The 26,633-nt window shown below is 39.1% G+C and overlaps 1 protein-coding gene and 1 long non-coding RNA gene across 9 annotated transcripts in view; one reads left to right on the top strand and one right to left on the bottom strand.

Annotated features, from left to right (window-relative positions):
• The first annotated feature begins 787 nt into the window (after nucleotides 1-787).
• LOC113034732 (uncharacterized) lies at nucleotides 788-26,633 on the top strand. Of its 5 annotated transcripts, XR_003274221.1 has the most exons (8): nucleotides 788-811; nucleotides 1,650-1,703; nucleotides 8,455-8,586; nucleotides 19,291-19,360; nucleotides 19,597-19,735; nucleotides 22,239-22,549; nucleotides 24,330-24,733; nucleotides 24,939-26,633. It is a non-coding gene; the product is annotated as an uncharacterized LOC113034732 (long non-coding RNA). The 5 variants fall into 5 exon arrangements; XR_003274217.1 differs by having other exon boundaries at nucleotides 24,330-26,633; XR_003274218.1 differs by lacking the exon at nucleotides 22,239-22,549 and having other exon boundaries at nucleotides 24,330-26,633.
• The window catches only part of atrnl1a (attractin-like 1a), a 331,746-nt gene continuing 314,165 nt past the window's right edge, over nucleotides 9,053-26,633 (bottom strand). For all 4 annotated transcript variants that reach the window (XM_026189695.1, XM_026189694.1, XM_026189696.1 and 1 more), the window contains one exon: nucleotides 9,053-10,346. In XM_026189695.1, the coding sequence (XP_026045480.1) occupies nucleotides 10,225-10,346 (122 nt within the window). In that variant the 3' untranslated portion in view covers nucleotides 9,053-10,224. The remainder of the gene's footprint in view (nucleotides 10,347-26,633) is intronic.

Here is a 26,633-nt window from a genome sequence, read left to right as displayed (position 1 = left end):
GGGAGTTTTAGCAAAACCCAGCAAATATTAGAGGAGGCATCAGTGACAACAGGTATGGCGTTTAAGTGAGAAACTGCACATAACATGGCCGGTGTAGAGATGCCTTGCAAATTAGTTTGCAGATTTGCAGCAACTGTAGGCAGAGCAAATCTGCCTCTAGACGTGACGTCCTAGCCTGACCGGACTGACACCATGCTTGAATTACTGCACAGGCAAATTCTGTACTTTTCTTTTTGTTTTTCAATGAGTGTTTAGAATTTACTTGACTTGATAATTATGGTAGTTGTGGTCATTTCATGGCTTTTTTCCAGGTGATTGTTTGCTTTCTTTTTGCAGTTGTTGCATTGTGGACTTATTAGAAAAAGAGGGTTTTCATTTATTTAACCCAAAAAGTTATATTTACAAAACAATAAATGTTGAGCTCATAAAAGAGGTCAAAGAAACAAAACGAAACTTTGAACTTGACAAACCAAACATAACCGACCTAAACAGGAAATGACACACAAGGCAGGTCAGACCACTATGACGCAACAGGGGGTAACTAAACAAAACACAGTCGTAAACAACAAAAACGATGCAGTACAGTCCAGTTTGTCAATAAATTAAACACCAAAGAAGAAAATCAAAACCACTAAACCCTAAAGACAAATATTGAATCAAATACAAAAGCTTTTTTTAAAATCAAAGAAAATACACATTCTCCCCCTTCAGCAGGAAGTGGTGGTGCGGTCCAATCATCCCCTCTATGTATTTAAGTGCTTTAAACCCTGGCTGCCATCTTTTGTTTGGCAACTCCCAGGGCTCATGGCAGGTAAGAGAATCAATGATTAGTCACAAAGCAAAAAAGAAATGAATTGGTATAAATGCATATGGAAACTAAATGGATGCGCTTACAAATAGGTCCAAATCAATAAACCTACTGCAAACTAAAATGTGTTGTTTTGAATGAAGAAACAAAGAATGCATGATAGTTACTGACTTTAGAGTGTGGCCATGGGTACAATCTAAATTTTGAATGTTGGCTTCAAAATCTGCATGGTTACCTCGCTAGGTGCCATTTGGAAGTTCTTTTAGTGTAGAAGCTTTCTGCACATGTTTTTGTGTGTTTCCTTAATGTTTGAAAGTCTTATATGAGATTTGCTCGGTCATATTGGCTGAGATGAAATGAAGATGCTTCCCATTAAATAATAGTTCTGTCCCTCAGGTTGTAATATCTTTGTATATATTAAGTAACAGGAGGTGTCCTATCTGACCCTCCTCAGACATTTTTCATTTTTAGAGGTCATTAAGTTCTATGAAATCTGAAACTACAGTTTAGATTTGATCTTCTTAAAAATGTTTTAATTTCGAGACAAAGTAGATCTCCATCTCAGCCTCTTCTCTCAAACAGTTACTAGTTGTTGGACTGATTTCTGATTTGTGGCCACAGAATTTGTCATTTGTTAGGATCAAGGTACAACCCCCACAGATGAAGCATGTAGCCAACATGGAGGTGCTAAAAGTTCATGTAGCCACCAAATTGGAGTCAATCCCCTCTCAACCACATGTTGAAAATGACCAGCATTAAAGCGTGTTTACAGATGGTTGTGTTTTCTGCATTCATAAGAACTGACTGGATTGTTTGTTTTCCAACTCATCCACCTTGATAGGTCCAGATAACATTTTAATCTTCTTTGACTCGACCTTTCCAGAGTTCAACACAGGTAAGGTTTCTACACACTCTTGCATTGCCCTTCCTTTCTCTAGGCACACATGTTATAGAGATTTGTGGTACAATAAACACTTTCACTTTAGCATCAATAACTTTTAAGATAGGTGATGCATATGAATTATAACCAGAATAAACCTGAACCAGACTCATTGTTAGAATTGACAATCATCCTGCAGCCTCATTCGCTCACACTCATAACAAGGCTCCTGATATTATCTATTTTTATAGTTCATCGATACAAAAGCTCTATTCATTAATGGGCAGTTTATAAGAGGATCATAAAACTTAACATAAACACACCGGGTCTCCTGACACCAGCATGAATTAACAGCTATTAATGTATCATGAGGGAATTGCACTGCAGTGCAGTAAACTCCTGTGTGGTCAATTCATGTCCCTGTGACAAATAGGTTATGAATAATAATAGATGTGTTTGTCGTAATCATCTGTGCGTCTTTATAATCCCGGTATAATTGGTCATTTTGTTTGTAACTTTAATGTCTGAATTTTTTCTTCTTCATTTAATTCTCTTGTAAGACGGAACAACCAATAATGTGTGTTAGTGAGATGTGAATAAACATTTTAAGAGATCAAAAAGAAGAAGAAGAAGAAAAGATGTATGTCAACAAACTACTGATAAACTCATGTGTTAAGTCAGGTGTTATACGAGGTAGGCTGGTCCGAGAATTATGCTCCTGAATATTTATTAATATAAGTATACTTACTTATAATTTTATAATTAGAAGTAAATAAATAACAAAACAAATAACAGTCTTCTCATGTCCCAGTCACAAGTTATACAGACCAGTGGGTGACCACTTAGTGACCACCTGGCAACCAAGTTTGCTGGTTAAAAAGATGTGGATTCTCCTTCATTGCGTTAGTTGCTAGAGATCACAAGGATTTGGGGTTGCTAGGGAGTCACAGACTGGCCTCTAGGACTTGGCACTGGGGTTTGAGAACATTGTAATGTGTATTATTGACCTATATTATATTTTGGAGAAATGTTCTGTTCTGGCACCTACTGCCTTCTACATGCATAGACATAAAGATGGGAGGGGCAGCAACAAGATCAGCACAGAGCAGGCATCAGTTAAAATGGATATGACAGTGTAAAAGTCAGCAATTTCAAGAAGGGTTGCAAAGTGGTTTGCAGATGCACAGCAGCTTCAAAGGTTTTTTTAGTACAATTTTTGTTGACGCTAGAGTCATGATAAAAAGAAAGAATACCCCCTGGTTTCCAAAAATAAATAGAAGTGTATATAAACTGTCCTTGTTTTGGTCTTTGTCTTGGCTGTGTTGGTAAATACAACCAGTCTGAGGGGGCATCAGTGGATGCCATGACAGTGAATTAACAGGCCTTCATACAAGTGTGTAATACAAATTCTTTCTACACCTTGCATCTAACATACGCAGAACTATAGTATTAGAAAAAAGCTAAAAGAGAAATTAATAAATACTAAAGATTAAAATCTAAAGGGGAAACAAGCAAATTAACTGAAACTAAAACCAAGAAAACGAGAACAATTCTAACAGCTCTGCAACAATACAGTGTAAGAATTCTTGATCTCAAAACTTTATGGTGGCGCATTTTAATTAAACCTCATTAGACTCCTCAGTATTCAGTAGACACGCTGGCTCGTTGTGTACATGTCACGCTTTGTCTCTCCTAAGAGTGAAATGGACACGCATGCTTAAGTTGCAGTACCAGCATAGGGAGATAATATATTTAAAGCCAACAAGCCACTAGTCACCAAGGAAGGTATAAATTCCAAGCTCCTTTTAAGCCAGAAACAATAAAGCTAGGTGGCTGGTGTGTATTTATATGCAAATGTGTTAGTAATGTCTCTTTAAATGTGTCTGTGTAGGTTCTCAGTCTCATCCATGGCATGGTAGTCTAAAGAACCAGAGCTCTGTTGTTCAAGAAACTTAGAAGTCCAGTCGTTTTTTTCCCCAAGCTCCTCAGTCTGTTTATGCTTTCCTATGACTATTTTCATGTTGGCTTGAATAAGATTTGAAGTTTTGTTTTACTGAAATATAATCTGCAACTGAAGCATATGTGTTCATTTCACGCTTAAGAGACGTGCCTATGACATGCTTTGCCGTGATATTGGGTGTCTTACTCTCTACTGCTTAATAGCCTCCTCTTTGCATGTTCCACGGTTACCCTTTTGTACCACTTTTTTCCCAAGCTCTTAGACTACCATGTCCTGGATGACTGAGAACCTACACAGACCATAATGCTGAGGCTTGTTCTTCTGTCAGGCAGATTTGAGTGTAAACAGAGCAGATTTGAGAAGACAGGTGGTACATGGGATCGTCATATGGTGCTACCTCATATGGAACAGAAGTATATAAATCTTATAAAGTTTGTATCTGTCTTGTGTGAAACTTGTATGAAAAGCATGCAATAGTGATCCCTAGAGAAATTATATAAATGAAACTTGTATGTTTTGTATACTTACTAAAACAATATATGAAAGTGGCCACTTTCATGAGTAAATCATATAAACCTTCTATGATTCACTATATGAAGTAGGCCACATCTGATGCAAGTCTTTTATACGTTTTTTCTATTTCTTTTCCATATGGGATGGCACACTACAAAAAGTTCACATTTCTCAAATGCCTTAACCTTATCGTAAAAGCTGTAGACAAATGCAAAACAGGGATTATTTTATAAGCATATTGAAGGAACCTGTTTGATCTAAACATAAAGGATGAAATCAAGGTTTTGCTGAACTTTTTTTAACTTAGCTTTTTTATTTAGAGAAAAGTTTGAATAACTTTAGATGATTACATAAAGTCAGTCTGGGTGACAAACTGATAGAACAAGAGGGAACACAGATTACACGATGACACAAAATGTTTTCTTTCTGAAGTTAAACTCTGACAAAGCAGGAAACCGGTCACCTCGACCTGTCAGCTGACCCTCCTGCTTATTGTCTCTCTGGTTATTGCTCACAAAATTAAGCTGATATAGTGCATCAATAGCTTCACTCCTCTTTCATCCACATCATTGCACTTTGTGTGGTGAGGGGGGAAAAAATACTCTCTTTGTTAGTGCAGAAGGCCACTTATGACAGAGCAGTGCGTGGTGGTATTGAGTAAAGGACGACGCTGACAGGGCCAACATTCTTCACAGCGTCACTGAGGCTGGCTGACTTACTGGCTGGTCGCTGGTTTGGTTGTGTGTGTGTGTGTGTGTGCGCGCACGCCTATGTGTGTGTGGAGGGAGGTGGACAGAGGACAGCAGTGTGCTTTGTAATCCTTCGTCACTCCCCACCCACCCCCTACCCTCATCTGCCTGACTCGGTTACTCGTCCTCAGACTGTGGCCCGAATTACCCGCCACAATTGGCCCGTAATGGCATAAAGATTGAGGTCTGGACGGGGCATTAATCACAAGGATGTGGCTCAGCTGACCCTGAGTCCTCAACAAGAAGGAGGTGACGCCAAGCGGATGTGAGAAAGGAGGCAGGAAGAGGGCAGCAGAGATGGTGCATTGAGACAGAAGTGAGAGATGGGGAAGCTGAAGGAGAAAAGAGAAAAACCAGAGTTCTGACCTTAAGAAGTAATCAGTTTTATTACTTAACATGTTCTGAAAAGGACACGAGGACATTGTATTAGAGCGTTGCACTGTGTGCACTAGGCTCCTAACAGAGACTGTGTGTGTATGTGACAAAATGCAGACTTGGCAGAGGTGATGTGTGATTGATTTTTGCTAATTTAATAGAAGACTCATTTCAGACTAAATGTTCTACTTATGTCTTAAATTTAGACCTTGAGCTTTCTAAATTAGAAACTTTATCTCCACCGAGCTGAAAATCATCTCTGACATAAAACTGAAAAGTTAACAAAGGGGATTTAAGTAGTAGCAGTTTTTTTTTTAATGATAAGTTATCATATTTAAGCTTGAGCATCAAGAGCACATGTTTGGGAGGTATTGTAGTAACAAATAGGACTCAAACTAATAATATAACTACCACCTCTAAGGCCCCGAAGTTGGCTAACCTCATCCACTGGTGGGTGATCATATCTCCCCCCCGACCTGTTGTCCTGACTCCCCCTTGCCCTAGCATGTCTATTGTAATTCATCAATCTTTAGCCATGGGGATACAGGACTGGATACAGATGCACAAGGCAGGAATCAAACTTGCGAACCCCACGCGAAACACATGTGGTCTTACCACTATGCTATCCGGCTGCTATAGCTGGGACATCGTGTTTTTGGGTTTGAAGCACACTGAAAACAAGAAACCACAGAAACATGCGAGGGGAAAGACCATCTCTGAATCGAGGAGGCCTAAGGCTACTTTCACCATCTTACAATGCTGTGATTGCAGCCATTCCCCAACTCTCTGTGAATGGTACTCATGGCCTTTGATCAGTGGTCTTTGATCAATGGTTGTTGATCAATGGTCATGAAAATTTGCATATTAATGATCAAGGAACTGACCTCACAGCGCATTCATTCAGTGGGCTGGTTTCAGTAATTATGGAAATGTACTGTTTATAAGATTGGGGAAACCCGCAGTCAGCCGAGACTGAACAAGCCACTTGGATGAGTGAAGAAACATTTCTACCACTGAAAACTTTACGTCAAGATGATCAGAATCAACCTTTTGGGTTTTACTTACCTGGATAATTGAGGATGCATCAAGATATAATTGGATAACCTCAGTTTTCAAGGACCGTGGCAAACAGTCATTTATTGAGCAGCTGTGAGGCCGACTAGCAGTTGTAGTTGGCTTCAAAAAGGAGGCTGTTATCAATACATTGCATCCTTAACCCTTTTAATCATCACTTTGGGCTATCCAATGACACCCTAAATGATGCTAAAAAGGCTCTGTTACTGAAAACCTTCTGTTACTGGCATGCTGATAGCAATCCTTTGATGTCATCAGTGAGTGACAGAGAGCTATCTTAATAATAATTGACATGATAGTTGTGGCAGTTTTCTATAATGTATTCAATGTCAAATCATATGTGAAGTACCAATGGTATTGTGTAGCCAAATGTCAAAATGTGGATCAGCTTTTAGTTCCATTTGTCTTCTGTTAGGTGTGAAATATAACCTGAGAATACATGTGTTGCATATAATCAGATGGCGTATAATCATTATTCACTGGTAATTAAGTCACTGTGCATGTATATATTCAAGAATACATTATATGTGTTTTCTTGATGTCTGTTTTCCTACCCATCTTATCCTCCTGGGTGTATGACAGGTAAATTGCATGTATAAGTTGTAAAGCAGTTTGAGCTTAAGAGTAGCAGAAAGCTATTGCTTAGACAGGTGTCCCTTCTTTCTTGAGACACTTTGCATGTTTGCATTCTGTTTGGTGCTGCGTGTTGTCGTGGTGGGGGATGTCAGTCATTTATTGAGCTTCTTACATTGACTTTACCCTAAAAACACAGGCCCTCTTCATACTCAGAACCAGTTCAAAAACATCTCAGATCAAGATAAAAGGGAAAGTGAACCACTTCCTGCTGCCCCTGACGTTTGGGTATTGAGTGGAGTGGAGATGCCAGCAATCCACTTAATGTTAAATACTGTAGCCTTTTATCTTGAGGGAAGAAAATACAGTGAGCTAAGAGCATAAAAAGGAGCACTTATCTCCTCTTGGTCACTAATGGTGGTGACAGCAGCAGCGTTGACCCAATGTAATGTTCAGAGGGCTTTCAAGTTCCAGATGAGATTTTCAAAGGAAACAGTCAAACAGCATGTTAAATTGCTTCTATTAATATAACAATTACGCCTTTGTTCATAGTTTTCTGCAATTAAGCTCCAATTAAGATGTACACCCTAATGTAGTTGTTTGATTAGACATAAATATGACATTAAAAAAACATGAAAGAAATGCCCAGTGGAATAAACTGGTAGTTCTTAAGGTTATTTTAAGGTAAAAGAAGGAATATATAAATGATTACTGACATGAAAACATTGTTTAACTGGATGTCTTTACCTCTGTATTACAGACTGTGAATGATCTTGAAATGCATCCAGGCATTAGAGCAGTGTAGCCACTAGATCCCCCACGGCTTTTCCTTAGAAAGGATATATTTTGGCATTTTCTTCTGTTTAGAGCCCCACATTTGCATAAAAGTGTCTAATTCAGAAGATTCTGGGATCACCTCAACAAGCAACCCCCACCGCTTTATGACAAAGGGATATAGTCGATTTAAAAGCATACAGGAGCCATTTATGAGTGCAGCAGAAGGAGACATGGATTTATTTTAAAACGATAGTATTTGTACAAATGTTGAGCCATATCCAGGTTTTATTAAACAACATCTTACTGTGATGCTCTGGCAGGGAGGTACACATGGATGGAATGTAGTTATTGTTTAATTTGTATATTAAACAGGTCATTTGGCTTGTATGGTGAGAAATGTAATGGAAGTGCTTGTTCTCGATGTCCCCCCTTTGCACACACATTATGACAAATAGGAGGCAGTGATGGTTGTAACCAGGGACATTATAAAACAGAGACAGAGAACAGAAAGTGAACAGGATACAATTCAGTGGCCACTATATTAGGTACACCTGTGGAATCCACTTTATAAAAAGCATTTCTAACTTAACGAAGCCTTTAATAATTAGATTTGGTACATATTAGTAAAGCAGGGGTGCTTTAGATACCTAGGATGTTGATAGCACATGGAAATCGTGGAAATTCAACACCATCTTTCTGCGATACATTACGTTTAAAGTAACGTTAACTTTACTCTGTTTCACAGGATGCTGTGAGAGTCGTTGTGTAACTCTAGAAACAGTTTTGGATGACACTGTCTGTAGTTCTGGCTGATCTTGTCATTTGACCTGACTGACATCCTGAGAACACCAATCAATGCGGTTTCCCAACACCAGAGGTAACAGTACACACAGTTTCAGACTGAATATCAACACAAAGAAGCATTTATTCTTTTGAAATTGTAAATGTGCAGATTTAATGCTCATATGGACAAATACACGGTGGTGAGCTGCCCTTTGTAAATCCAAATCTCAGCAACAAATTGGTGCAAAATTACATCAAAATGCCTGAAAGAAAACAGTAGGTAATACATGTGCATCAAAGACATCATGTTACTTTGTATGCAGTGCAGCTGATAAAGGTGACTTTACAACATTAAATGGAGGTTTGATACGAGAGATAAAGGGAAAGCATCTTAACATCACATGAAACGTTCTGTGATGTACAAAATAAAGAGTTAGAAATGAATAAAGACACTGAGGGCACAAGCAAAGAAATGTGATTACTGCACAGACTTCCTTTATAAAATTAATTATCTACAGTTTCTGTTTAAAAAAAGAAAACAAAAACAAACATTTGTGAGTTAATTAAAAAATGTTAAACCGCATTTTGCATTTTTAATAAATAATATATACTGAGATGTGTTATATTAAAGTTTGTGTTACGGATAAACAGACTTGAAATATCACGAGGGAGGATGTATATGGTAGCTTCACAGTAATGAAAAAATAAAAAAGGCATATGAACACCATCAGTAGTTTGTGTGTGATACCGACCTTGAGGTTACATCGCAGCCCAGAATAAACATCATGTTTGGAAGATCAGTTGCATAATAAAATTCCACAGAGGGTTCTAATGTACGGGTAAAGCATTTCACTTATAGTGCATATACAAATGTGTGTATATAAGGCCCAGAGCTACAGATAATGGACCTTTTTCATCACAGAGGACCTGAGCAGATATTAAAACCTATAACTTCAACTGTGTAGGGAAAAACAAACCACACATATTTCATAAAACACTTTTTTCCAATGAGCTTCATAGCAAAAATGCATTTCTTTGAATTCACAACTTCAAAATTAGCAAATTAAACTTTTTCCTCTAGTGAATCATTGTAATAGACCTCCGCCAACTAAAGACTTTTGCAATTATCTAGTTAAATCGGTGTTCTTCTTTACTGGTTTTGCTCCTGAGTCTCATTGGGTTTGTAAATCAGGAGGACTTTATATCAACTATCAATATCTTTTGACTGGAGGTCAAAGTCATTTAGTTTTGTTTGGTGAAAAACAAGTTCTATTTTATTTTCTCTGTCAATATGGCAGACTGTAGAACCCGGGAGAGACAAAACCACATGGCATGAAAATGGAAAAGGTCTGCCAGCTCCTCGTGGCAAATTTCAAAGAAAGCTGTGGTGGAGAGACATTCTCACTTTGCAAGTACTTCTCTGAAAATATACAGACGAGGGACAATGACAAAAACCTTGTATCTGGTCCAAGGAAGAATATGACTACAAGTACCATTTACCCCTTTTGGGTGCCTGTGAAGAGAGTAGTTTCGCCCCATCTGTATGCTTCAATCCATATCCGTCCTCTTTCCAAACCACTTTAAGGTCAAGGATCATCCAACCCTATTTTTTTGCAGGCTTTGCCTTTGTGTTCACAATTCTCCATTGTGTCTAAAGTCAAAAATAGTGTGTCCAGTGAAATTCCCCTTTGGACGTTTTGGATGCGGTGGTACCTCGTTGAGGGCACATAGTTCATACACAGGTCCCTTGATGGTGCACAATGTGTTTGCGGTGCTTCAGACCCAGGGCTCTTTCTTTCAAGTCCATCACTCGCTGCTGTGACGTGTCGACCAGAGCACTGGCTATGGCGATACCTGCAATCCCAGAGACAAAATAGGGTAATCAGTGAAAGATGGGCAGTATTATGCTGTTTTAGATGGGCTCAAATTTTACTGAAAGTGTGATGTGACAGAGGTGAGATAAATACGGCTTGATCAAGGTAAAACTACGACCACTTTTTGAGAGTAGATTTTTATACGTGCCTGTGTTATTTGTTATAAACCCATGTTTGTCCTTATACAGAAATAATTAAAGGGATGTAGACAAGTAGTACAAAACATTGATACATTTATCGTAGAATATCACTTCACACCAAGAAAGGGTGGATACATGTTGCAACTGACATGGTTGATTATCTCTCTAGATAGTAAAGTGGCATAGTGTCTTTCCTTATCTACAAGCAGCTAGAAACAGCTAATTGTTACCAAAATTGAAAATAACCCTTTTTCAGAAGTCCCTAAAAGAGAGAGGGCTAAAATTCTTTTTTTTTTTTTAAATGCAGAATATCTTCATTTGTAAGAACACATCCTGCCAAGACAAGACTGATTGAAAAGACATTCTTTTTAAAAATGTCATTATAGCCAGTAAAGGAGAGTTGGGTCTGTCACCAATGATAACTTATACCTCACATGGTTAAATCTTTTCCATATCCAGTAATTATTTTCAGTGCTTAAATTGTGGAGTTCAAAGTGGAGTTCTGCAAGGATCTAAATTTGTACCTTCTATTTTTATAGTCCTTAGAAAAGCAAGTCCCTGTTTGTATCTTTTGAGTTTGATCAGAGAAGTGCTATTTTATCCTCGTTTGGACTTTCATATATTCACAGTCGCACTGACAGAAAGGCAGAAGGCCAAGCTAAAGGTAGCACAGCTGAAGATGTTGAAATGACCAGAATGGACAAGAACAGAAGTGGGTATATCAGCGAGACAGCTCAAGTCAAGTGTTTTGGAAATGGTTTGGGCATGAGGGTTGGTTTGCACAGGAGGGATAATAGTTATATTGGACAAAAGATGTTGAATGGATGTAGTGAAGGAGGATGTGCAGAGGCTTGGTGTAACAGAGAAGGATGCTACAGATACGATTAGATGGAAATAGATGCTGTGGTGACCCCCAAAGTGAAAGGAGGACTGTGATTTATTTCTTTTATCTAATAATGTTAATAAAGCTTCTTTCTGGCCACAGCAGATGAATCTGCATAGTATTCTGCAAATTTCTATGCCAGAAGTACTTCCTGATGCAACCCTCTCAGGGATGATTTCCAGTAATGTTAATATTAAACTATTACTGATGGTAAAAATAAACAATAGGACAGATGAAAGTAAAGAGGCTGTGCCAGATTTACTAGATGGGGCAAATTGGCATGTGAGCACAATCTAGAAATAGTAATGATAGTTGTGGTTAGTTTTGCAGGTAATTTACAAAAGTTTTGCTGTTTTCAAAATAAAGTCAGAGTTCATTTCAATGTAACTGCCAAGACCTGTGCAATTTAGGTCACAAACTAAGAGATGATATTCAGCTGCAGGTAATTTACTAACAAGAAAGGCACAGCTTGTTAATTGTAATCAGTAACATATAAATATAGGTCATACGTATGTTGCATGTAGGCCTACATTTAATGTAATTAAATGTAGCCTGGCAGAGAGAGTCGTTTTAATGAACACCGGCTTCAGTAATTGAAAATATCTGATAAATGTTGGCACAATTATGTAAATTGTGTGGCACAAATGTTAGTAAATCAATTTGTTTGCTTAAGTTAAATATTCTCCATCTTATATTTTGTGCATTGAGGAAGGAACCTGATGCGTTTGACAGAGGGTCCATCACTGCACTCTGTTTGTAAATATAGAATGATATCTAATGCTAGTTGGTGCTGGTGGTACGAGTTAGTGAATCTGGCCCTATGGGAGAAAACATCAAGGTGAAATTCCTTAGCATGTGGCGATGCATCATCTTTTCAATAGGCACCTCTTCACAACATCCAAAAAATGTTTTATCAACATCTTTCTGAACTCAGTAGGAGGCAGCGGGGATAGCGCTCAGGTCAGTGAAGTATATCTTCCCGCCATTGTGTCTCTTTTCCTTCTTTTCCCTCTGTCTCCCTCTCACCATCCATCAGGATGTCACACCTCTAAAAACATCTTCTGTGAGTGAAGTTTGCCACGGTTTCCACAGCAGGGCTTACAGACATCAGGATGGATGCACCAAGCATCAGATGCCTCGGAGCATTGTGTTAGTTTGGCAGTTGTACTGTTAATGTGGTTTTAGAGTCATGGCAGCTTTGTCAATACAGCCAGTCCTCTCCCTGCTGACAACCGTGGGCCTGACAATGCATGGTCATTACGACAAGTGCTCAATCTGCCGGCATGCAGGAGCCAAATAAACAAAACAGGCAAATAGCAAAGGGAATCTGCCGTGCTCTTGATATGATTTGGATGCAGGATGTTTTCAGCATTTCACACTCAAGTGATTCTTGGGATATTTTTTTTTCTCCAGTGGGTGGAAAGGGGAAAGCTGATTACACAGTGCGTGACAGTGTGTACATGACTCTGCAAGTTTATGCATTTAAGTGTGCATTCACCTGTGCACAGTATTATGAGTATTTTGCAAGTTCTGACACAAGCAAACATGGCAGCGAGCGGTAATGTGCTCTGTTCTTCCAAAAAACATTGGAGGCAGATGATCAGCTAGCAGCACATGGTGTGTCGGAATATGGTTCATTACGGCTCTTTGTTTTTTGTTGGCAATAGTTTCATAGGTATGCTTGTTTGGCGACCATACATACAGGATTTGGCTTGTCTTGGACTTTTGGTAATTTGTAATTTGCTTTAAACTCCAGCAAGGATTGTTGCAGATTCTCTGCATGTCTGTGGAGTAAATACACGCCCATGCTATTGCTGCATTGCTTGTATGCTTATTCTATGCAGTGCCACTGATAACGCTGAGCTGTGTGCTTGGATTTTCCTCTTTTTCTTAAATTGGAATTTTAAAACAATATTTATTGAATATAGTAAAGACAGATTCCAGTATTCTTTAATTCATTTAAATCTGAGAAGTCTTTAACCTCAACAAAAGAGCTTAAACAACTCCTTTCACATCCTTTAAGGCTTCATAGATTGTTGGGACAGCAAAAAGATATATTTATTGCATTAACCTCCTACGACCTGGCATCCACATATGTGGACATCACATTTTGGGTTATTTAGACCAAAATACTCTACAGGGGCCTGATATCAAAGGGTGGGTTTTGATTATTGATTAAAATCGATTCTGGCTTGGATAACGTGATATTGATTCATTAAAATCCTGAATCGATTTTTCAATATAAATTTATTTTGCCCCAAACGCCAGAATCTCAGGTTAAACCTCACAAAATTTCAACAACCACCAAACAGCTAAAACGGTAAATGATAGCAGGAACACGGATTCTGCACAAAGACCTAAAAACAAAGCGCGGACCCGCCGACGCATCAGAATCAGTGACATGTCGCATTTCTCACCCGAAGGCACGGACACGGTCGGGGCTGAAAGCCGACAGCACACTGATTCTGATGTTTCGGCGGGTTCGCGCTTTGTGTTGATGCCCTTTTTGCGCTGATTCTAAAGCTGCAGGTTTTATCTCTCTCCAAACAATATTGACTGCAAAAGAAGATCCAAACTACGCTTCACATAAACATCGTCATGAATTCCCTCTGACTTTTGCTGTTTTGCTTCCACCACGATAAAAATCACACTTCATGCACAGCTCTCTCTCTCTGTGTACTTCAAGAACAGTTTCCCGTCTAAAAATCTCTGTTTTCTGCATTATTCACCTGCTTGTTGCACAAGTCTACCGTTGTTTACAGCGCTATCGGCCGCTGTTTTTTTTTTCTTCTTTTACTTACTTCCGAAAAGAAAGCCTAATTTCTGCTGTTCAATACTGAACAAATTTAAACTTTAAACTATGCAAAATTGCAAAACTCTTAGGTGTGTCTCTAATCAAATCTCTGTAACTTTGCTCTGCTTCACTTCAGCAGCAGGTAATGTTCATATGTTGATTAAGGGTTTTCTTTCGTTTTTGATCTACTGCAGAATATTTTTATAAAATCCCAGGCCAGGAAAATCGCCTCAAAGGCATTTGATAAAATCTGGCAAGTGTCAGCTTTCTTTTTATAGATATAAAAATATGGAAATGTAATGCTGCATGAACTGAATTATAATGTTTCTGACTGTCTAAGGCAAAATTTCCCTGATTCAAATCGATTCTAGAAATCAGTGACGATACCCAACCCTACTGATATCCACTTATGAGGACATTATACTGCTACTGTTCTATTGAAATTTTAAACGAATGTCCTCATATATGGCTCTCATTTTTCTTAGAAACAAAAATCAGGTAGAAAAAAAAAATCTGGTAATTCTTTGTTTTTACATTCATCGGGTCCCAATATGCCCAAATATCAAAGAGAAATTAAAAATGCATGCCGTGGAAGAGTTCGGGTCTTAGGAGGTTAAATTAAATTCCCCTCAATGAGAAGAGAAAAGAAACTTGAGGGTTTAGAAGTGTTTGATAAATAATCAAATGAAAAACATGAGCACAACAGATAATAAGAGGCATTTCTCACATTTCCTAAATCTGCTGTCACAGGTTTGTTACCTGGTTGTTTGCAACTTATTTGCTTACCACAAGAACTTTATAAAAAGACACATGCAGCAGGAATGTAATGTTTCTGTGGAACATTGAGCCATTTTCATTTACCTACATACATGCACTGCATCTGCACATTATCAAACACATGGCCTCACAATGAAAGATCACACAGAGTGAAAAAGCAAACCGAATTAATTTTCTAACGTGATATCTGAATATTCCTCCATCAAAAAAGCTTTCACCTCTGACAAATTGCCATCATAATTGTGTTGATTTTTCCAGGTGAACACACACATCTCCATTTGCAAAATTAAATTGGTCAAAAGTAATCAAATCATGCTGCAGGTGAGTGCAAGTGCTCATTTGCTGCCGTGGTAACAGAGCACATTAACGTGATTGTTTTGTCAGGTGAGTTGACGCATCATTAATCCCCCCACCCCACCTCACCCCCCTAACATGCACAGACCCCTCCAACTCCTGATGTACTAATAGGGTCATTAGCAGGAGACAAAATTCCCCAGGAACACATATCGACACAGACCCGATGTGGAAAACTGGGACTGCAGCTGGAAAACATCTGTGACAGGCGGAGCCTGCTTGCTAACCTGGTCACAAAACTCACAGTGAGGCCCTCCTATATAAGAAACATCAAAGCTTGGTTTTGTGTTTCCCCTTGAATGAAAGTGGGAAGCGTGCTGAGGATGCAGAGCAGTGGTAAACAGAAGAACAGAGCTATCAGCATTCAATGAAGCCAAAGTAAATTAAAGTCAGTCAAACAGCAACATACTGATATTCAAATATTAATAGATCCACGAAACACAGATTTCAGTAAACATGACACATAGCTACAGTGGCTTTGAAGTACACATGTTGGGATTCAGATATCTAGGATGCTTTACATTAATAGTACATGACAGCATTTGGTGGTGGATTTCTTCACGCCTGCTAAGAGATCTGAAGTGCACAAATTTACATTTAAATATCTCTAAGTGTATTAGAGCCAAGAGGACAAAAAGGCAGACCAGTATGCCCAACAGTAAAACAAAACAACCAAAACCATGTGTCTTTAAAGTTGAAAAGCAGTCATTTTAGTGGCTACATGAATTCAAGCAGTGGTGCTCATTGGGGAGCTGACTTTGCCTCGACTTTCCTTTGCTGCGTTTTTCTTTTAAATGTATCTGATAAAATTATAAAGTCAGCAAGACCTTGAATCTCTTACTTGATCCGTATACACTTCTAAACTGATGTCCATCAATTTAATAGTACGCCTGCATTTTGGAGCAAAACAAAAGGCAAGTGGCAAAGGAAAAACAAGATAAGGGTTAAGACTTCATCATTCAAACCTGCACAATAAATACAGGAGTTGTTTGTGTGTAAATGCCACACAATGGGTAAAAGTCAACAAGCAGACAGATGGAGGAGTGGGGGGTGACAGGAGGGCGTATCCCAGTGGGTTAGATGGTTTCAAAGATGGAGAGGATCAAAGTATTGGAGATCCATTCTGGGTCAATGGAGCTGAGTTTCCAAGCTTTGCCCTCCATTTCCTGTCATGCAGCTCTCAAGTCTGACACTCAGAGGGTGACAGTGGGGGTGTAGGGAGGAGGGTTTGAAGAGGTCAACTCACAGAGTGGAAGAAAAGGACAATACAGCTACAGCAATCCTTTTAGGACACTCAGTCTGCTTATAAAAATTCATGTTGAGAAATGTGCTTATTTATAATAGCCAGACAGTTAAATGAGGTCGATAGAAATTTAATCATTGGGTATAGAATAAGATCCAAGAAGTATTTTGTCTCGCTCTTTAACAATCTTTAAGAACAATTAGCATTGAAGCCCAAAACACAGAGAGCTCACTTTTCTCTCTTAAATCTATTTTCATAAGAACAGCATGTAAATTAAAAATAAATAAAAGTTGGCTTAATATTTATTTTTCTATTCTGTCCTTTTGGTGCTAATGTTTAGTCACAACTATAAACGGTAAAGCTTACTTGGTTTTGGGTCTCACACCCTCCCGCCTAATAAAGGAGACATGGAAATGTGTTTAATTTAATCTCGCTTTAATCAGGCATCAATTTTATTCATTGAAGGCTGTTAGTGATAAATAGCATACCATTCTAACTGATCAATTTTCTAATCTCTTCTCTATTAGCTGTAGTTTGAGCAATGTAAAAGAGACTTGGCAGCAGATGAGGATCAAGCATATAAACGTTGATACATTTTCTGCATTGCCAACTGAAAACAGGAAGATTTCTATAATAGTGTGATACACAGTTTGCACTGCTGTGACTGTAAAGCTCTGCTCCATTCAGTGGTGATAGTAAAATACAGTGTCACAGATCAGTGTCACATTGCATGACTGAGTCGAACTGTCAGAGAGACGGCCCAGTATTTGACTCCAGGATACTTTGGTATGCAGATGAGTTTAAGGTGAATGCAAAGTGTACCCGATCCAGTAACTACAAAACAAGTCTAAATCATTACCCTCGACAGTTTTTCATATGGCTTTGTTCAACAAACTTATCTTTTATAGTCAAAAAGCTCCACTTTGGTCACATCTGTCCAAAGGACATTGTTCCAGAGCTTTTGTGGTTTCTTCAGATGCAACTTTGTAAAACTAAACTGTGCTCCTGTGTTGTTTCTAGAGAGAAGAGGCCTTCTCCTGGCATCCCTTCCTAAAAAGCCTTACTTGTCTTTTTCTAATTGTACTGTCATAAACCTTAACATTTAATAATGTCTGACCATTGTACACTCTGCTCTGGGGGTGAATTTGATGGGGCATCCATTACTGTAATGCAGTCCTGTGACAACATTCTTTACGAGATCATTGTATAAAACATATTCCTACAGCAAAGAGTCTATACAACACTTAACGCATAGTATAAATAAAAGAATCTGTGAAAACATGGCATTTCCTGTGGATTTTAAACCAAAGCTCTAAATCTGATCTGCTCCGTGCAGCTTATGTCTATCATGATCTAACCAGGTAAAGAGAGCCATCGTTGTGACACTAAAAACTTTGGCTTTAGGCTCAACAAAGCTTGTTAACCTATTCATTTTCTTTCTAGCATACCCCTCTGGTCTCACTCTATGAGCTGAGCTAGTGTTACAAACATCTTGGCCTGTCAACACAAAAACAGTTTCAGCTGCATTTTGCACTTGTTGTTCTTACGTCTGACAGAACAAATGCATTCTTGTTTTCATCAGTCCAGCTGTCAGTATGTAACAGCTTGCATTGCTCTTTGTGTATATCCATGAACATAGCTTGAAAACACATTTCACATGTTTATGTAGAAGCCTCGATTTGAGTATTTTTCACGGTATTATTTTTATTGGAGTTAGAAATGTACATATCAGGGCCCTGTACTGAAGAACACCAAGGGGATCATTTCCTGGTTTCACATACCCTAACATTGTGTAATTACTTAAAGAGACCCAAACCATTTTGGGGACTAGGCCCTAAAGATGTTGATTTCTGCTGTAAATGTTGGCATTTAAACAAAGGATTCAAGAATTTACGCACTTTTTTTTGCTCACTTTTGAAAGCAGTCTCAGAGGGTCCCTATCTAGACACAGTTTTAACAGGTAGCTATACATGTAGTAGAACGACATGAAAGTCGAACCATTGTTTTGGTCCTGAGGTAAAAAAAACAGACAGTTGCTTTCCAATTTCATTGTTACTTCTAGAATAAAAAAGAAACTGCTGCTTAGCTGTTTTAAAATGGATTTTTAAAATATTTAAGTGTTCACAATGGAAATGCTAAAATGTTGTTTCCAAACAACAATTGTGCAAAGAGAGATGTTAGGCACATTCTGACCAGCTTTGTGGATCTACTAAGCTGTTCAATAAAGCTGCAGAATATTTCTATAAATCCTTTGTTTGCTCCCTGCACAATCATACTGCATCAAGGAGTAATATGGCAAACAAGGCTTAACTAAATTAGGAAAGTGTTTTATTAATGTGTCAACTCTTATCATTTTTTTCCATAGTGGTGTATTTTTGCCCTATTCAGGGATAATAAAGTTGAATTTTTCTTCCCTTTCGGGAGAGGGCCAACGTGAGAATGATAGAGCAAAATGAGCAAAAGATGCTTTCTCAGGAGAGGGAACAAGGCAAAGAGAAGCCTTTTAGAGGGGTTTGGCTTATCTCCCAAATCTGTCCCCAAGTTTGACCATCCATTCAACATGTGCTTTATGGAATGACAGAATTTCACTGTGGATACTGTCCACAAAAACCTGTGGAAGGTGCTGTGGATTTTGAACTTCTAGTGGCATTGTGATGTGCCAGGATTAAGATGCAGCTGAGGTGAGGAGGGTATCAGGGTTCAGAAACTCAGAATCGCCTCTACTTTTTACAGATAATGTGGTTCTGATTTGCACTTCAGATCTGGAAATCTGCAAATGATGGTAAAATGGAACATGAGATGGGTAAGTAATAGTGGTATGATACCAAATGATTTTCAAACATGAATCAGAAGGCAAGATTGTATTCCACTTTTCACGTTTAGTCATTACCTCTATATTATGACCAAGAGAATGAAAATGTACTTTATCTGAACTTCATTTTGGGTGTATCCAACTTTAGAGAGCACAACACAAAGCTGCTGTCTGAGAAAATAGTCAGCTGTGGTACTTTTGGCATCTGTGCATGTTTTCCTGCAAAGCCCCTAGATCTAAACTCCAAACTCACTGGAGGATTACATGATGTATCTGGCTTGGGAATGCCTCAGGATGCTACACGAGAAGCCAAAAACATTGGTCACAATATCTTCTTAGACTTCTGCAACCATGACCTGACTTTGGGTAAGAAGATGATGATGGATGGATGGAACAAGTATGGATGGATGGATGCCTACAACATTTGTCTTACTGTGCAAATCTGTTTTTGTTAACAAAGAGGTGTTACCTTGGGCTCCGTTCTTAACAATTCTGTAACCACTGATGTATCGCCAATCTTCTACTTGTTTTCACACATAATTCATTTTAGAAACTTGGTTCTGCTTCTTATCAAAACTGTCTTTGAAGTCTTCCTTTCTCTCTTTGTCTGTCACATTGCTTTTTCTATTTTTACTCTTGAAAGACTTAACATCTTACAGTACCTGTATTTCTCTCTTTTTTTCCCCTTTTCTCATATATTCAAGGGCCTAACTGTGCTGCTGAATAGGCAGATTAGTGCAGGAAAAGGCGGCTGTGAATAGTGCTGTGCCTCTGTTTCTATTGACCCACTATCTAAGCTCAGGAGAGCGCCTGAGAAGAAAATGTAGCCTACAGTCTGTCTTTCTCCATCCTGAACTCTGCTGCGTTGAACTGAGAATAGTTGCACTCTGCTAAATCCACTAATATCATTGATAGAGCCGCTTTATGTACCAAATAATAAAAAAGTGGGAGGGGGGAGACACCAGCTGCAGCAGATGGAGCAGAAACGGGTAAAACTGACATGAGAAAGTTCAATTGAATTGGGATGCAGAGACGGAGAAGTGGTGGCTGGAGCCAAAAATACGATCTCTTGTTATTTTTTTCCATTCTCCCCTATGTCACCCATCCTGTCAGCCTTTTTCTCCTGCTCTGTCCATCATGTCAGGCCACTGTGACTTTGAATCAGTCAAACAGTCACACAGTGGTCAAGCTGTCGCGCTGAGCTCTTAGAGGCAGGCACTATGTGTTAGTTGTCCACTGCAATTTGGCTGACAACAGCTGTCAGCCGGTCTAACTGGAGTGGTTGCCTGCTATTTACTTGACTTTTCAGGATTTCTGATTGAATTATTGGACCAGAAAGTGAATCTATTATTAGAGAAATGGATTTGGTTTTACACAGTGATCTTTGTGTTATTTGCAATGTCACTGTATTTCTGTCTAGCTGGATCAAAATGAAGAAACAAGAGCTTCACACGGGAGCTTTTGGAGGCCTCTTCTGCTATCCAGAAAGGATGTTTCACATGCAGAGGTTAGCTCATGCAGCATGATAAAAACTCACACCATCCTGTGATACATGGAGAGTGCAGTTACACTGTAGCGGTGCAGGAAAGTAGAACTGCTCTGCAGCTCATGCAGTGCAACATGTCACACTCTAAAACTCATCAGATTCCCAAATTACCTCTCCAAGCAGAAAGAGTAACTGCTTGGATTTGCAGTCTCATTTTTCACTGATTAGACTTGGACACTAGACTCACCAGGAAAGCAGGAGCTTTGCCTTTAGGCGTACGCTCTCTTTATCATAAGTTTAGCAGAACCCTGGCTAATGCTTGAACAATATGCCAGTTTATCTGTGCTCCATTTATCGCTTGCTTTGAAAGAGGGTGAAAACCAAATCAAATTCGGCTGAAATAAAGAAACCTCTTAGAACAGCGTAATGGCTTAATGCTTAAAATGTGCCATTTGTCGCGTAGTTGCTGCAGTATGCACCAGATGTGCTGCAGGTACAGTAAATGACGTTTTTCAACTTAGGGACTGATTGCAATTAAATGTCTTCTCTGCTGGAGTCTGGATAATGAAAAGTGAGATGATTACTAAAAAATCCACACATCAGCTTGGAATGACGTCTTTTGGTGATTTACAGAATATCTTTAGTTGAATTGGAAGGTGATGTAGCTCTTCTCAGTAGGTGCTTTTTGATCAGTGTTTTTTGTGCTGATTATGTAAGACTAAGTGGATGCTGGACAGTAACTACATACCTTCCACTACATGGAAATCATGTAGATCGAAGGCATTTTTCTCTTGACATTTGCACTAACAGGAACTCTGAAGTGAAGTACTAGTTGCTGGGTAGTGGTTGGTAATGCAGTGTCGCCTTGTTGTGGTCTTTTCATTTTTTTTCAGCCTCTTCCTTTTCTTTCTGTGCTTTTTGTGAAGTGTTCTCTATTTTGCTCTTACCTGTCAAAACTATAATTTCCTCTGGCTTTTTTAATAGATTTCAGGTTATTTAGTTGTGTTTTTTTTAAAGGTTGATGTTAAGAGCTCTTGTTTTTGTTAGCGTTACGCCTTTTTGTCCATTTAATGACCAATTAGCATACACTTATCTACACCAGTTATAGTGCACCTACGTTATATTAAGCAAGATGAGTAAGACTACAAAAACGTAGCACCAAAAAGTAGAATGGTTCCCAGGTCCAGCAGTGTGTACACAGGAAAAAATACCAGGTACTACCTTGTACAGTTACTAGAATTATGGATAAGTTCCTGCAGTCTGAAAGAACCTGTGTGGAGGACATTTTCTATCCCCCGCCTTCGAAGAACAGTAATGGAACATTACAGATTAAGGAAAGAGTAAGCAGGATTTATTCTTTTTTTTTTTTTTTTTTTTTTACAGGAAGCTGAGAAACTGTGAGCTGTAAACATGGGGCTTCATTTTGTTTCCAGTTGTTCTTTCCCCCTCTTACATGTAAAGGGTCAGTTAATGGTAACACCTCGAGGGAGCAGAGCAACGCAGGACAAGAAGAAAACAAAGATGATGCGAAGGAAAGCGAGCTAAAATGGGCACGCTCATCATAGATTCCTCTTGAAGTGTCTTTCACAGAGGGTGGGTGGAGCAAGCCTGCAGTGATTTCACCTTCATACATGCTAACATCAATGGGGGACTGCTGTCTGACCCTACACAAGAGCCTCTCTAGGGAGCATAAGGTTGGTAGGAGAGGAGCATGAGTGTATAGTAGGCGGGAAATTTGTTGTTACTGAAGCACTTTCATGTGGCGTTCTAAAAGTTGTGTTGATGTTCTACATTTCGTTTGTATTTCTGAATACTGTGATTGTCTGTGTGTGCTTATGTGGTAATCAGAGCAACAATAACAATGTCAGACTTCAAACACTGGTAACAATAACTGCTGTTCCACTGTGATGAAAAAGGCCTAAACATTCTCCAGAGAGCAGCCTGACTGGAACAATGAGCCTCGTATTGCCCTTAATTTTCTGAAAATGAGTCTAAACCTTCTGTGATGAGCTAATGTCCAAAACATCAGGTAGATTAAGGTAGTGAACAAAAAACATCATGCCAATTGTAGTACTTTCATTATAACACATTGCATGTGTGGTTCAGCAGTTAACTGGCTTTTTTTTTAATCAAATTTGTCAACAGTGAATACATTCCTATAATAGGGATTCTGTGTGTGTGCATTTAAAAAAAAATCCCCTCTTGTCCTTGTGAGCCGTCTTTATTCTTTCAAGATTGGGTCGTCTACCAGAGGCCTGGAAGCTTGTATCTTTGCTGTACCTAGGACTGCGCTCTTCTGGAAAGAGATCTGTTGTTCCCGGGATCTGCTGGAGCCACTTGCCTAGCTTTGGGGTCACTGCACCGAGTGCTCCTATTACCACTGGGACCACTGTTACCTTCACCCTCCAAATCTTCTTGAGTTCTTCTTTGAGCCCTTCGTACTTCTCCAGCTTCTCATGTTGCTTCTTCCTGATGTTGCTGTCATTCGGTATCGCTACAGGTGTCTTCCTCTGCTTGTCCACCACCACTATGCCCAGTTGGTTAGCCATCACTGGTTTGTCCATCTGTATCTGGAAGTATCATCAGGGCATACTCAGCACAGATGTTTCTGTATACTAAGCTTGGTTATGGCGTTCCATGTATGCCCTTGTCTGCTAGCATCTTACACCCTGCTGTTATGGTAAATGGACTGGTTCTTATATAACGCTTTTCTACTCTTCTGAGCACTCAAAGCGCTTTACACAACTTGTGCATTCACCCATTCACACAAGCACATTGTTCTAAGTGCTTTTCTAAGTAGCATTCACACACATTCATACTCCGATGGATGCATCTGGTTAATATCTTACCCAAGGATATTTGGGAAGCCAGGAATTGAACCAGGATCAGTAGATGACCTGCTCTACCGCCTGAGCTACAGCCACATGTGCTGGATTGTCACAGAGGCATCTTAACACAGCCTGCACCTGGGGTCTTGTCTGGGGAAGTAGACCCCAACCTCTATGGATCTTGTAGTGCCATGATTAGCACAGAGGCACTAATCATGGCAGCACAGGGACAAGCTGTTTTGGTCCCGCTTTGTCCAGCCAGCGGTAGGATTTCTGGATATCAGCCAGTTGCTCTATCTGCTGGTGGGGCAAATTATTATTATTGTTGTTGTTATTTATGGACTGGTTGGCTAAGATTAATGGCAGGAAATTGATGGATGGCCTAATGACACACAAAGGAGAAATTTAACATTTCTTGGCTACTTTCTGGTCCTCATTTTTTCATGAAACACTTGTGTTACCTTTAGTGTCTCTAGTTTTCTCTATAGTTAGCATAATTACTTCTGGGTCTTTAATGCTTTATTCCTTCCCCTGTGTTAGACTCCAGTGACTGTTGCTATGTTTTGCAGGATCTTTCAACCTTGAGAAAATGCTTTCTTGCAAAGTGGTCAATTTTCTGTCTGCTCTGTTTGTTTTCGTCATCAAGGTACTCATCGCATTGAAGGCAACACTTCCTGCCTGGAGGAGCAAAAGCCTCCCACACCAGCTTCAGTTACATACAGTCTACTTCAACCAAAAGGCTGTAGGGGGAAAGGAAAATACAAGGGGAGATTAAATATATATGCCTGAGCGAGAAAAGTATGAAAGGTTGACTGAGGTGGAAGATGAGCTGGAGAGAGAGAAGATTGACCTCATGCTGACAGTGCACATCCCTGCAAGCTTTGGTCAGGTCTCAAAGAAAGCACTGCTGTCTTTACACTGATTTCCACAGCTGTTTGGTGGTCGACTGGAGCGACCTGGGGATATCGCATGTCACCCGTCTATAGTGCAACATGAGCTCAGACAGCGGAAAGTCAGGATGTCTCATTGAGGGGAACAATTGATCCAACAGTAAGTGTTGGAGGAAAACCAGGCAGGTCTAACCACATCAGACCAACTTTAACATGCCATATGTCAAGAGTCTTTCTGAATAATTCATTATTCTTCACATACTAAAATTAAGGACATTTTAATATCTTGATTTAAAGAAAAAAACATACATTTTGAACATTTTTCTAGTAGATCAAACACTATATCTCTAATGTGTGTGCATCAGATACAAAGAGATACATGAAAGACAAGAAACATCTGCAATCTAAACATCTGCAGCTCCATAGGAAGGGGAAAGGAACTGTGTTGGCTAAAGCTGGGACTCCAAGAGGAAATGAACAAGCGTATTGCTGGTTATGTGATAAACAGTTGCTAGAAATATCAACTCAACATGAAATTAGGTAAAGTCAACACATTTAAATTTGGTTGGACCGCAGGATTCCTGGATACTGGACAACAAAGGAGCTGCTTTTTTTTTTTAAGCCCGTCTTGTCTCGGATCTTTTGCTATCAGAATCATGATTTGAATGCACTTTTTATTTTGTTGTTCAACCCTATAAGATACATTTTTACTTGGTCTCATTTTTTATCTGCCATTGCTTTGATCTTTTCCTGACTAAACCTTATTTGTGTTGCCATCATAATGGGAAAACTTAAGTCTAGGACACTTGAGGGTTTTAGATCTCTTTAGAAGTCTTGAAGCTATAGATGGGATTCTTAAAACCTGCTTAAGATTTTCTTGTGTTGCTCCAAATATTAACAAAAGAACAACTTAAGAAAAAATTAATTAAATCCCAGATTTGTATTTTACTAACGTCAGTGGGTACACTTCGAATCCCGATTTACATGTGCTGAACTAAACACTATTGGATGAGGAATAATGAAACGGCGCTGTTTCTCCCTTAATTGCCACAGATTGATGCAGAGCATAACCTGCACAGACTCTGCACACAGGATACTGTGAGCCCTACCTCTAGGTTTACAGTTTCAACATTAAACTCAGTGTAAGTAGAACACGTTTTTGCTCTGCCATGATTGAGCGTAAGATCAGGGATTGAAGATTTAACCTTTGGGCTATTAAATGACTTAGAAACAAACTACTAAGCTACCCTTCTGCTCTGCTCATGGCAGCAGTCTGTTCTAATGGTGGCAACCAAGAAACATCAAGACATCTTTTTGATGATGCCATTGATGCCATCACATTTTAGTGTTTATTCTGCTTTTGATTATAATGCCACAGCCTGTTCTACAAAAAAGCTGATGGGGAGCTGCTGCGAGGCACATATGAAGCACAGCTTGCTGCATCTGGATCTTTTTGAAACATCGTTCAGCTCACCTTGTAAAAGATCACATAATGGTGTGAATGCTTTCTGTGGCAGTAACAAAGGAATTCAGGTTTCAGAAACAGCTGTTAGTTTACAGCGGTGAGAATCAAATGAAAGTAGAGAAATAACCAGTGTGGGGCTTTGTATTTGTTATATTTGATCACGAAAAAGCAACTTAGGTCGTTGGAGATGGATGTGTGGACATAAATACTGTGTTGATAGTTGCAACTACTGCAGCTGTTCTTTATGTACAACCTGCCTTCTAAAATTTGCCAGCACAAAATATGGCCAAGGCAGCAGTTTTTTGTTTTTCTTATAGAGAAACTGTGTAAAACTTTAATGGACAATATATTGGAAGGAAAAAAACAAACAACAAATTAGAATTAGATGGAAATTACTACTCCACTCCCCTCCCTAAACAAAGAAATAAAAAATTAATCCATGTACAACACTGCAGAAGTTTACTAGAAATTTGCAGTGATGTATGCAGAAGGTTCAGGTCCTTAAATAACATTGCAAATACCGCCCATCATTCTTAGAATTTCTCAATCTTTTGAACATAAAACATACTGTACTGCATATTGTCTATTACTGTCT

This window comes from Astatotilapia calliptera, chromosome 13, assembly GCF_900246225.1.
Source record: "Astatotilapia calliptera chromosome 13, fAstCal1.2, whole genome shotgun sequence".
Classification (NCBI taxonomy): domain Eukaryota; kingdom Metazoa; phylum Chordata; class Actinopteri; order Cichliformes; family Cichlidae; genus Astatotilapia; species Astatotilapia calliptera.
Note: the sequence above shows the minus strand (reverse complement) of the source record. Positions and strands in the feature narration are given on the sequence as shown.